The 13,378-nt window shown below is 38.8% G+C and overlaps 1 protein-coding gene across 1 annotated transcript in view; it reads left to right on the forward strand.

Annotated features, from left to right (window-relative positions):
* Positions 1–8,968, forward strand: part of LOC115928551 (mutS protein homolog 5-like) — a 32,008-nt gene extending 23,040 nt beyond the window's left edge. Inside the window, exons 3-5 of the mRNA XM_030995858.1 lie at positions 4,030–4,110; positions 6,831–6,926; positions 8,874–8,968. Of these exons, the coding sequence (XP_030851718.1) occupies positions 4,030–4,110; positions 6,831–6,926; positions 8,874–8,968 (272 nt within the window). The remainder of the gene's footprint in view (positions 1–4,029; positions 4,111–6,830; positions 6,927–8,873) is intronic.
* Positions 8,969–13,378: the final 4,410 nt, after the last annotated feature.

Genomic DNA, 13,378 nt, shown 5'->3' on the forward strand with positions numbered 1-13,378 from the left:
GAATTTCATTCTTATGCTCCTTCCACTTCCTTGTACTAATATTCGCTTTGAATGTACTGGCTATTGTTTCCAAACACTTAAGTGAATGAGATAAATGAAAAAAGAATGCTGGTACTGTTTGTCTTCATCTTTTACATTGTCAAATAAGGAAATAAATCCTCTTACAGAGTGTTCACCAAATATGAGAGCATTAAAATATGAGCAAATTGTTAATTCATGAATATCCATTTTAACCATTTTAGCAAGTTAGAAATACAAAAATTACTGTAAATCTCCGTGTATAAGGCGCACCCCTTTTTTGGGGGAGGGAAAAAAAAAAAAAATGTTTTTTTTGTTTTGTTGTTGTTGTTGTTTTGTTGCCGAAAACCCACGCGGGGAAGGACCTTCATTTAACATCGAGGTGCAGTTAAAGGCGCTGATTTGTGCTTGTAAACTTGTCACAAATAATAGTAACAATGTCGTTTTTAGAAGAATGTGTAAGATCATTAATGTAAATTAAAAAACAATAGAGTACCTAGGTCCTAGGATAGAACCTTGTGGTACACCATTTGTTATATAAAAAAAATTGAGGAATTATTATTATAAACTACATATTTAGATCTATTAGAAAGATTACTTTCAAACCAAGGTGACGGACAAATTTTAATGTTGTTGTAGTTTCCGAGTGGTGAGTCAACACACTGATTACTGAGCTGGGAGACATTGCCAGACATAGCGCCATAAATTTAAAAAAAAAGAAGATCTGTACCTGTGAATAAGGCGCACCCCCGACTTTCAATTTTTTTCGGCGGCAAAAAAGTGTGCCTTATACACAGAGATTTATGGTAATAGAAAATTCTTCATATCAGTTAATAATCTCATATACATTTTTCAAGTTTTTCATGTTTTTGGATACAGGATAAGAAAACTTGATATACCCCCCCCCCCTCCCCACAATTCTGAATGTTCCATCAATTTTATAGGTTGGATGGTTTTATGATATAAATTTTCTTTTATACAATTTTATATAAAAAAATGATTAAAACACTGTTTCATGATATTCAGCTTCAAAATCAAATAGTCCATTTTGACTCCCAAGGAGAAATTCAAGTTTTTTCATGTCTAGTAAAAACATACCGGTAAACGATATTAAATTTTGGTGGCAAATTGTCAACTCTACTGATGAATTGTGTCACTATCATATGAGATGCATTTTGCTTGTACAAGATGTAGGGAAATGCCTTTAAAATTTAAACATGTGTAAATTCCCATTCATTAATGTAATTGTTCTAACACAGCTAATTAAGAACATGTGAAAATGGTAAATACTTCCTTGAAATCGATCTACATCGTCACTCTCCTTATAAGGAAATAATCTAGTATCACATGCCCAAAAAGGAAGTATATTTTATTCAAAATACAGAATTGAAATACATTTGTATTGAAAATGATGCAAGAGAGAAGAAGAGAGAGAAAGAGATAGAGGGGAGAGAGAAGGAGAGAGAGAGAAAGATACAGGATTGATGGAAAGAACGAGAGAAAGAAAGAAAGAGAAATAGATGAATAGGTCTAGAGAAGAAAGAGAGAGATAAAGAAATATAATATAGATAGAAAGAAAGACAGAAAGAAAGAAAGAGAAATGTACCTACAGGAGACAGAGAGAGAGAGAGAGAGAGAGGGGGGGGGGGATTACCATTAATTATTTTAATTTCACAACCAGGAGGAGTGGAAAATGAGAGGAAGAGGCTATGATAACCCTTATTTATCAATTATCTTCCTACACTCGTGTCATATTTATATCATTAACTAAGCACTCGTGATCGTCGAAAGTATCCTACCTTGTGGAGGTATACCTACCAAACAAGGATAACCAGGTTGGATAAGTAGCATCATTGACGTGAAGTAGATATGTGAAGTGTATCCTGAATATGCAATTTATCCTTGTCCATTCATTATATCCTCTGCAAGGATCTCACGTACGTGTCTCTGTTTAAGAAAATATTTGTATTATAAGAGTGTGTGTGATCTTCAGAATTTAATTACTGCCCAACCTTTCTCAATTGTCAGGAAATGTGTTTTGAGGAAACAAATAGATGGAGGTTCTCGATCATCCTCACAGAGTGAATCGCAAGTGGGATAAATTTCTACCTTTCTCTTTGGACTTCCTGGATTCTGAGAGATTCCGTTGTTAAGTGCTCTTCTCATAATTTGTGAGTCATCAAGTTGATGTACATTTTCTTCCAAACAAGGACATTGTTTTGATTAATCATGCATAGATTTTGTGCAGTTGTGATTTGATTAACAAAACAGTTGAAGTTCTCAGTCTGGAAGAAACTGTCTGCTGTTGACAGGAAGGTGTTAACGATCTTTATTCAAAATGGCATGCATCCTCATTTTCGGTAATTTTCTATATTAAGTACTTATTGTCTGTTGAACCATTTTGACCCGATTCACACTTAAAAGTTCTATGATTGAGTTGGATCCAGCTGTACCAATCATAGCTACCATGAAAAGAAATATTAATATTTCATTATTTCATTGAAACAAATATTATGAATGATTCAGTTTGATTGTAAGGAGTGAAAATATGTTGAGTTATTATTACCAGTGATCACCAAGACATGTCGAGGTTTATACCTAGATAACTGCCATTGAATAACTCCACATTTCTAGAAAGTTGTAAACCTAAACTGATTATTCATCATACATAGTTTCTGATTCTCTTCTTGTGATTTTCATTTTTTTTTCAATACTTTTTTGTAGATATTTATATTTATTCTATATTTGTTTGTCAATGATATTGTGTTAATTTCACTTGTTTTTTACAATATGCACAGACTCACTGAAAAGCAGTCTGTTGTGACCGATAGTGAGTTTTTACCATGAATAAATAAATACAATACAATACAATAATTTCTGGAAATGTCTCCAAAATAAAATAGTTCATCTGCATATACCAATGTTATTGATTCAAGAGGATTTGAACTCTAGAAAACTAGGAAATAGACATGTTATTACAGCAATCACATGCTTTTATCAATTAAGGAAATCCTTTTAGCTGTCTGCAATAACATTATTTTTCTAAGATGTAGAAACTCTGTCTACTTCAAACATAATAGAACCTTTCCAATATAATATTATGTTTCTTTGTGCCAGTATATTTCTTCCATGTGACATTGTATTACAAGAGCTGTAAAATGAATGCTTTGATATAATTGTAATTCATGACAACTTGGTCCAATTATCTTCTATGTTTAGGTCTCAGGTGTTTGAAGAAATATGCAATAATTACGATTTATCATAATTATACACATGTATGCATTGTCAGGAAATTAGAGGAATCAATTCAGAAAGATGGGTAAAATAAATTAATGGATAATATGAAAGAGAGAGAGAGGGAGAGAGGAGGGGGGGGGGGGAGCTAGAGTAAAGAGAAAAAGAAAGAGTATAACAGATAACAAACTTGTCATGTAATAACGTCAGTAAAATGTATTATGTGGATCATTATGATTACATTAAAAAGAAAAATGTGATCACAGGATCCGATAAACCATGTTACATGTAGCTGACAAAGCTTTCAAACTCTTTAATTCTCTCTCCTCCCCTCTCTCTCTCTCTCTTTCTCTCTCTCTCTTTCTCTATCTCTCTTCCTCTCTCTCTCTCTTCAATTTGTCATCTATCTCAATCCTCTCTCTTTTTATTTCTCTCTGAATATATGCCTCTCTTGTCTCTCTTCTCTTGAATCTATTTCACTTTCCATATCTTAAGAAATATCTGTTTAATTTAGCTTATAATTGATTACCATTACCTTTCATGTCTGTACCTCTCCTATCGCACTTTGTATAAATGTATCATGTATGTATTTCATCTTTTGCACAAGCTGCGCCTTGAGCATTTGACTGTCAAGTGGATTTGGCACCTTATAAATCATATGTATTATTATTATTATTATTATATATATGCATTCTCTCCCGATCCATTTCTCAAATGCTTAATTTCTCTTTGGTTACTTGTTCTCTCTGCATCCTATCATCCATATCCCATCACCAGTCTGCCATCAGCTGCAGCCCTGCTGCGTCATAGCGAGCTCTAAGGCCGACGAGAGACTCCTCCTCATGCTGCGGGATCTGGGTGAGTAATCCCCTACTTAGCTAATCCAGCAGATTATCCAGGTAATCTCAATGTTTCTTAACACGTGCATTGTTGTGAGAGAGATGATGCAGAGACTGTCGACAGCAACGCTGTGACAGCGAGGCTTGAGATCTCAAGAGAATTGATACACAGTCTTAATGGTAATGATGATAACATTTCTTATAATAACAGTGAATTATGCTTTCATAGCACTTAATTCACCAGTCTGTCTATGTGCGTTTAATAAATGAAAATGAAAGAATGAGAAAAATTATTATGCAGACATTTATAATGATACACAGTCTTAATAATGATAATAAAAATTTCTTATGATAAGAATGAATTATGCTTTCATAGCGCATGATACACCAGTCTGTCTATGTGCATTTAATAAATGAAAATGAAGAAATGAGAAAAAAGATTATGCAGACATTTATAACGTGCAACATATCCATCCAGGCAGTTACAATAAACAGATTCAATATAATAACAAGTTATTGACAAAAATGTAAACTATTAAAGTAAAGGATATTGGTGAGGTGTAATGCTACATGTATGACATGATTGATTATGCTACGCAATCTTTGTTCAACACTTTATTGATAAAATTGATAGCTTTTTTTTGATAAGATTTGTTTTTTAACTTGATACATTAAAATCATCATCTGTCCAACATTTGATAATAATGAACACTTTACAATCAAACAGTATTCACATGTATAATATCATTTTTGAGAACCAAAAAGATGCTAACTATATATGTTAAACACCCTTCTGGCCTCTGGGCTGATAATATGGAATATTGTTCAATCCTGTTTATTCCTACAGAATGAATGTTTGTTGATCACTTCTTTAACTTTTTTGAACTGGTTTAAAGAAAAGGACCTAATAAAATTAATTCAAGTGGCATTGAAAAGTTAAATAAATTCTGAATGCCCCCCCCCTATGGGGTACTAGGACTAGGAATAATTTTATTCAATAGTTTCTCTGTCATGAAAATGTTTGTCATTTTAAAGTCTATCAGAAATTAAGAAAAGTCTTTTAAAGCAATAAATTTGGCAGTGGCAGGTTCATCTATAACAAACCCACTTTGTATGGCTCATGGGGACATATCTTGTGATTATTTGCTCATGAATACTAGAGTAATCCCTAATCATTCAGTAAAATGCATCATAAAGCTTCCCTGCCTAAGGATCCACTTGTGACTAACCCTGAATAAGCTTAGCTTCTACATTCCTCCACAAAGCGAGGAAAGACACAGAACATATCCTGATTCCTGAGACGTACTATCTATAGAAAAGTGACTGAACAGAAAGATTAGCGTAAAAATATAAGAGATATGACTTCCATATCCCCTTCCTTCCAGAAGTCTAGTTAACTGGGGCTCTGATTCATATTTATGAAAAGTGTGTCAAGATTGCTTACTAGTCCCAAAGATGAAACCCATAGGATCCTCTAGAATGACTGTAGGAGACATTGTTTAGTGATGTCTTTGACTCAGTCAGGCCTCATTCACTTTGTTGTGTTGTTTTTGTCATTATAAGCTGTGTGGTTCATTGACATCTGAAACCAGGGTTGACATACATATCTGGGAATGTGTCCTTATACACTCATTTTTATGAAAACTATGTCAAGATTTCTTACTAGTCCAAAAGATGAAACCCATAGAATCCTCTAGAATGACTGTAGGAGACATTGTTTAGTGATGTCTTTGACTCAGTCAGATCAGGCCTCGATCACTCTGTTGTGTTGCCTTTGTCATTATGAGCTGATGTGGTTCATTGACATTTGAAACCAGGGTTGACATACATATCTGGGAATATGTTCTTTTATACTCATCTTTATGAAAACTGTGTCAAGATTGCTTCCTAGTCCCGAAGATGAAACCCATAGCATCCTCTAGAATGAATGTAGGAGACATTGTTTAGTGATGTCTTTGACTCAGTCAGGTCTTGATCACTCTGCTGTGTGTGGTTCATTGACATTTGAAACCAGGGTTGACATGCATATCTGGGAATGTGTCCTTATACACTCATTTTTATGAAAACTATGTCAAGATTTCTTACTAGTCCCAAAGATTAAATACATTGGATCCTCTAGAATGACTGTAGGAGACATTGTTTAGTGATGTCTTTGACTCAGTCAGGCCTCGATCACTCTGTTGTGTTGTCTTTGTCATCATAAGCTGATGTGGTTCATTGACATCTGAAACCAGGGTTGACATACATATCTGTGACTATATCCTTTTACACCTAACTACATGTTTGTCCTCTCTAAACAGGCAAATGTCCAATGATCACCAGCTCTCAAAGAACAGTATCTTTCTAGGAAGCTGGGCATGTTTACATTTCCTCATCCATGGTTGACATAGATCAGTGAATGTGTCCTGCATCTACATGTAACCCTAACCTCTGCAACCAGATAGATCTATGATGATTACTAATCAAGAGAGGGCTTTGAAACACATCAGTTCAGTGCCAGAAGGGCATTAACTCTGTGGTGAAGTATATGAGTTGATGCCCTTCGATCTGGCCCCAAACAAATGATAGTATTCTTTCAAAGTTGTCTCTAAATGAATCAGGAACAAAAATGTAAATAATCAAAGACATACCAATTTGCAAAGAATTTAATTTCATCACAAGGTGTTACCAGTTTGAAAATTGTGATCTCAGCTACCTAACAAGTTAATTCAGCAGTGATTTTTGTTTTGTGTACTGCAGGTGGAGTTGACTCGTGCTTTGGTGCTAGTGAGGTCTTGCCTGAGGATACTGGCAACCAACGAATTGATGTGCAGCTTCTCCCAAGCTTAGATTTCTGTAAGTATCTAAAGGTGTCGTAAAGTTGAAGGAAGTCATGGTTATGTAATGCTAGCACTTTATATAACAATCATATTAATTAAAAGCAAACTTATTGACTGAATATCATTCTGGCTCGTTAACCAACAACTCTAGTAAAACAATAATTAACTAACTAACATATTAACTCATGAATTAACCAAATAATCAGTAAATTATCAAACTGATTGAGTATTACTGAGTAGGTTTGAATTTTATATCTCTGCCAATACCATCGGCAGCGCCTTGAGGACCTTGCAAGGTCGATACGTGCGCTTTATAAGAATCCAATATTATTATTATTATTATTAACATATATGACTTCCTTGAAAGATAAGCATTTATTATTTAACAAAATTGGTCGTAGAAAGATAACAGTTTTCATATTAGTTTTCTAAATACTGATTTGGTTTCCTAAAGCATTACAAAAAAAGAAAGGCTATGTGGTTTTTGTTACATATTTTCAAAACTAAATTTTATGCGCATTGATAATACACTGAAAGCTGCTATTAGTGAATATCATTGGTTGCCTTGGGAAACCTGTTTCAAGGACAGAGAAGATGCAACCCCAAAAAACACTTTCATACAGCTGCGGAGATAACTTGTTGTAAACCCTTCTCACGACTGTTTAGAAAATTTTACAGGCCATCTCAAGCCTTTGGTTCCCAACCTTCCTTGCGGATTGTACAGCATTACCCATCGGTTGCCATCCCCCATGTCTTGTTATGTCTGCCCAGTGCTAATTCATTTTATTACTCCTATCTATTACTGTCGTCCCAAATGTAAGCGCGGAGATTTGCCCCTAAATTGCAGTGTCTGGGTGGGAATTATTGCCTAATTTTGATGTGGATCGTGGACCATTTGCCCTGTACTGTGGCAAGATGGAGTAGTAATTGAGCTACTGGTGTGAAATGGGGGTCTTGTTGGTTTACTAGATTTAGAAGGAGATGGAAGATTCTTTTATTTATAATATTTTATTAGAGCGATAGGTTTATGGAATGTTGATTTGAAGAATGCTTTTGTACTGGTAATCTTTCTTTGAGGGGGTGAGAGTCGTGTGTGTTTGTAAAATGTTTTCTACTACTTTTCTACTACTTCTTCCCTACTATTTTTATTTTATAAAGTCAGACCCTTTGAAATATAGCTGCACTTTTAGAAAGTTAGAATAAATAACCATTTTTCTTTTTTGTTGATGTATCTAAATGAAGTTGAATTGTGCAGGCTTGTACATTTTAAGAAAGAACTTTACCTACTTGCAAGCTGATATTGGAGAACAATCTATTGAAATTTACTACATGTTCGTATTATATCAGAGTGGTTTGTGTACTCATTATGTTTATTCTAATCTAGCGAATTTTGATCCATTAAAAATTCATTCTTTAATGTTGTATTTGCAGGAGATTTGAAGTGCTTTGTATTAGGAGACTACATTAGAGTGGGATCTAAAAGAAGATTAAATCATTAGACAGACAGACAGATATCGTTTTAATGTCCTCGTTAAAGCGTTGGTCACATCCCACCGTGCGTGTTTTTAATCCGTACGGTTTTGGGGGAGGCCACGGCCGCTACGTTTTCTGAAAACGTAGGGAGGGAGTGGCAAAGGTAGGGAGGGAGTACCGGCAAAGCACGTCACACGCACGGTGTAAGTACGTGGCCCGCACGCCACGCCTGGCCTAGAGCGGTTGCGTGCATCGTACGTTGCGCACGTGGTAAGTGCGTTGTACGTGCTTACAACGTGCTTACTACGTGCTTACAACGTACGGTCTCCGTGCGGTTGCCACGTTATCTTACGGAGGCCGTACTTACACGTGCTGCTTACGTACGGTGTCCTTACTCACTCGCACGTTGTAAGTGCGTGCACGTACGAAGAACTTGGTGAGTCGGGGTATGTCGAAGTATATAGGACGACATTCCCATTTTCTCTAGAAGTCCCAGGTATGCTGCCTCCTCAAGATGCCGCCCATTCCACCGCAGAGACTCCGGGTTCTGATGCTGCAAGAACACCTTCAAGTGGCAGCGCATGAGCTCGACGTGGTATTACTAGCCTTGATATGGGAGAGAGAGAGGCAACAGAGATGCCGACGCAGGAGAGGAGGAGGAGGCTTTTCGGGCAGTACGAAACGTTGTTCCAAGAGCTAGAGCGTGAATCGCGGGGGGACTATGTCGGATTCATCCGAATGGACCCCAATCTCTTCGCCGAGCTCCTGCTCCGAGTGACCCCTCGAATCACCAAGTGCCCAAGGTGTGTGTCTTCATTTCTGCCATAACAAATTCTTGGTTTTGCTTTGTATTTGCTTTAAAATTTACGACTTCCGGGTGGCACACAACAGCATATCCACGTTCGTGCCAGGGGTCTGCACCGCCATCTACAAGGAACATAAGGAGGAGATTTTCAACATGCCCTCCACACAGGACCAGTGGAAAGCCGTCGCCAGCCAGTTTGGAACGCCTTGGAACTTTCACCACTGTTATGGGGCGATCGATGGGAAACATATCGCCATCAAGAAGCCCAATAAAAGTGGATCGCTCTATTACAATTATAAGCGCTTCTGTTCTGTGGTGCTCCTGGCCATCGTGGATGCTAACTATTCCTTCTTGTGGTGCAAGGTGGGGGCAAACGGCTCTTCCTCAGACGCACGCGTGTTCAACGAGTCCACCCTCCGGGGGGCACTGGAGGACAACACCATTGGATTCCCAGCACCGGATCCACTTCCAGGTGACGACCGGAACTTTCCCTACTTCATCGTAGGCGATGATGCTTTTCCCCTGCGAAAGTGGCTCTTGAAGCCATACAGTCGCCGTGCCATGACCCACAAAGAGAGTGTGATGAACTATCGGACCTCTCGTGGAGAAAGGCTTCGGGATATTGGCTCACCGGTGGCGGTGCCTACTCACCACCCTGCTGTTGGAGCCTGACAGGGTGATTCGCGTTGTGTTGGGCTGCCTCACCCTTCACAATTGGCTGTGAAAGCGTCGGACCGGACTACAGGACCTTAATTTGGACCACGATGATGAGGATGGCAACGTGGTCCCCGAGGCCTGGAGGGAGGATGTGCAGATGACCGAACCCAACCAGATGGTCGGCCAACGGGCCTCAAGGGAAGGGAAAACCCTGGGAAACTTATCGAAGAAGACCGGATTGCCCGAGAAGAACTCAACCAGGCACTTCTCCTGTTTCGCCGAGAACGAGCAGTTGGCCTTTTCCTTTGTCACACCCTTTTCATGTGACCCCTTCTCCGATCCACCAGCAGCACCCTCCTCATGATCAGACGCTTTGGTGTCACCATCTGACTCTTTTTCGCTCCTCCTCTCCTCTTCCTCTCTGGCCCTCTCATCTTCCGCGGCCCGTTTCTGTTGGGCCTCTCTGGCCTTCTTATCCGCTGCCTTTTGAGCTGCAGATGCAGCTGACCCCTTATTCTGTGTCTTCTTCGGCGCCATCTTGGAGACGAAATGTTGGCACTCTTCCGTCGGCTCGGCTTTTGTATACTGCATAAATCAGTGCGCACAACGTGCGTTGTAAGTGCGGAGCACGTGCTTACTCGGTACGGTGCACGTGAGTTCTGCGTGCTCATTAGAAACTTGAACTGGGGAAGTGGCGAGTAAGCACGGACCACGCGCTTATCACGTGCGCAGCACGCACGTGCTAAGTGCGCCTTCCGTAGAGCAAGTGATTGTGGGAAACAAATTAAAAAACGCACGGAGTCAGTGCGTTGTGCGCTCGTTGGCAGTACCGGGCACGCACGTCACGCGCACTGGGGGTGAATCGGTAGCCCGAACGCAGCGAAAGTTCCTCGTGCACTAAAAGTGCTACGGTGTGTCTGCGTGCTCCCAAATCCGTATGGAGGCGGTACGCACCACGTACCGATACCCAAATTTTGCCCATGTTTTTGCACGTAGACAGCACGCACTTGCAAGTACGGCGGGATGTGACCACCGCATTAGGAAAGCATCTGGGCCAAAATTTAACTGATAACATTTTTAAATCCTCATGCCCTTCAAGTAGGGGGAGGGTGGGGGGGGGGGGCAGAGGGGTGTCATTAATGTAGCATGTAATATGAGTTGGCATGTTTTATTTGATGAAGGGGGGGGGGGGTCTTGACATTTAGAGCATTAACCCATTTGCAACTAAACCGCCCCAAACCCCCCTCCTTTTACTCACTGAACCACCCGAAACCGCCCGTCCGTTTTCAACGCGCTATAGTATCCGTTCTTGGGTCTACCGTGATGATGTTATACATGCGTAATCTTTACGATGTCTACAGAAGGATTCTGCATAGAAAATAGCGCATGTTTAATATTGTTCAGAACAATGTCAAAATGAGAGCAATGTTGCAACATCTTCCAGTGAGTAATAGGCCAATTTTACAAAATCTCTAGTTGCTAATGGGTTAAGGAGAAAGGGACAGAGACATAAACAGACAGTCAGAGACAGACAAAATTCTATGAAAATGTCTAAATCCTTCAGTTCTTCAAGAAGTGGGGGCCGTTGGGGATAACAGTAAGATAACATGTAATGTGCTTAAGCTTGTTTAGTTCATTAAATTAGGAGGAGAGTTATGTAGAGTTACAAAAGGGGGGAGGGGGCGAGGGAAAGAGTCACAAACAGAAGCAAAACGGAGGATGGACATACCGACTGACAGGAAAATGAGCATGTGAATAGAATGCCAAGAAATGATTTTTGATAGGAACTGAAAAAGGTTAATATCTAACAGCGCTCATTAGATTTAAAAGACAGGATGAGAGAAAGAAAGAGATACAAAGGTTGAAACAATATGAATTCAAAGAAGGAAAGAGAGAGAAAGGGGGAGAGAAAGGGGGAGAGAAAGAGAGAGAGAGAGAGAGAGAGAGAGAGAGAGACAGCGAGAGAGACAGAGTACAGAGAGAGACAGAAAGCGAAAGGGGGCGGGAGAGAGAATTTGGGACGGAGAGCAGAGAGAAAAGAGGCTGGGGGGGGGGGGGAGGGGGGAGAGAGAGAAAGAAAGAAGAGGAGAGAGAGTATAGAGAGAGAGAGAGAGAGACTGAAACAGACAGAAAGAGAGACCAAAAGAGAGAGAGGGGGGAGAGAAAGTGGGACGGAGAGCAGAGAGAAAAGAGGTTGGGGGGGGGGGGGGGTGAGGGGGAGAGAGAGAGAGAGAGCAGCAACAAGTGGGGCATGCACACTACTCACCAAAAATTTGGTATGACCAGACACCAACGGCTTTTTATCGGTTTGTGTTAATGGCAGTCCTAAAAATTAAATATGCTGCACTAATGTTATTCTTGGTTATTTCTATATCTTTGTGTGATGAAACTAACACCTGCACATGTATTACAAAAAGTTACATTGACAGACCAGTCTTCCTCACCGGAAGAGTTGAAAAGAGTTGAAAATTATGCAAACATGCCTCCACTTCCGGGCAAATGCATTTACACCCACTATCAACACTACAAAACAAATATATCCAAACCGGAACTGAAACTATTTTTTTTAGATACTCCATTTATGTAAATAAATACAGATGGCGATAAAAATGGGTCAGTAATTATTGAGGATGTGAATAAATTAGGTTATTGAAATGTTTGTTGTTGTATTGTTATAAGGAAGTTTCCAAAACTTGTTTGTTTACATTGCTTCACGATACCCTATCAGATATGCATGGAGAATTTTGGGGTTATTTTTATCGCTAAAGGTGAAGGACTTTTAGTGTTTAGTTTGATATCACTATGTCATGAAGCTTTTTGAATTATCAACATTTCAATTTGCCTCAATAGCTCTCCTCTATCTCTCTCTCTCTCTCTCCCTTTCTCTCTCTCTCTCTCTCTCTGTCTCTCTCTCTGTCTCTCTCTGTCTCTTTTTTAAACTTATTTCAAGTAGTAAGTTATTGTCTGTGCATGATAATTGTAAATTCATTACAATAGGCTGGAGAACAGTGCCTTTTATCCCCTTGAAAATATGCTATATAAATCCATTATTGTTATTATCATTATTGTTGTTATCATTATTATTACTAATTTTATTATTTTTTCAATACTTATATATTGAAAAAAGAAATTTATATCAGATACGACAGAGGAGATATTGTGAAGAGAAGAGAGAACCCCCCTCCGTAAAATTGTATATCAAATCCCACCAGTAGAAAGAAGATTTGCCTAGAAATACTTCAAATGAGGTTGTTTATTTAACTATATACTGTCAGTATCTTTGAGGAGAGTGAAAGTATTAGTTTTGGCGGCTGTGGCCCATGTCTTTGTCTCTCTTTTTTTGTTGGTTAAATAGAAATGTTAATGTGTATTTATAGCCGATTATCCGTTCATCTGTTTAATGTTATATCAACTACATACACTGTATGTAAACATATTGTTAAAGCATATTATGGTCAGTTTTATCTTATTTGAAAGGAGATATCAACCGTATCTTAATAGCCTATTATCTATCTCTTAGGAGTGAGTGAAAA

Source organism: Strongylocentrotus purpuratus, unplaced genomic scaffold, assembly GCF_000002235.5.
Source record: "Strongylocentrotus purpuratus isolate Spur 01 unplaced genomic scaffold, Spur_5.0 spur5_scaffold_3, whole genome shotgun sequence".
Taxonomy (NCBI): Eukaryota; Metazoa; Echinodermata; class Echinoidea; order Camarodonta; family Strongylocentrotidae; genus Strongylocentrotus; species Strongylocentrotus purpuratus.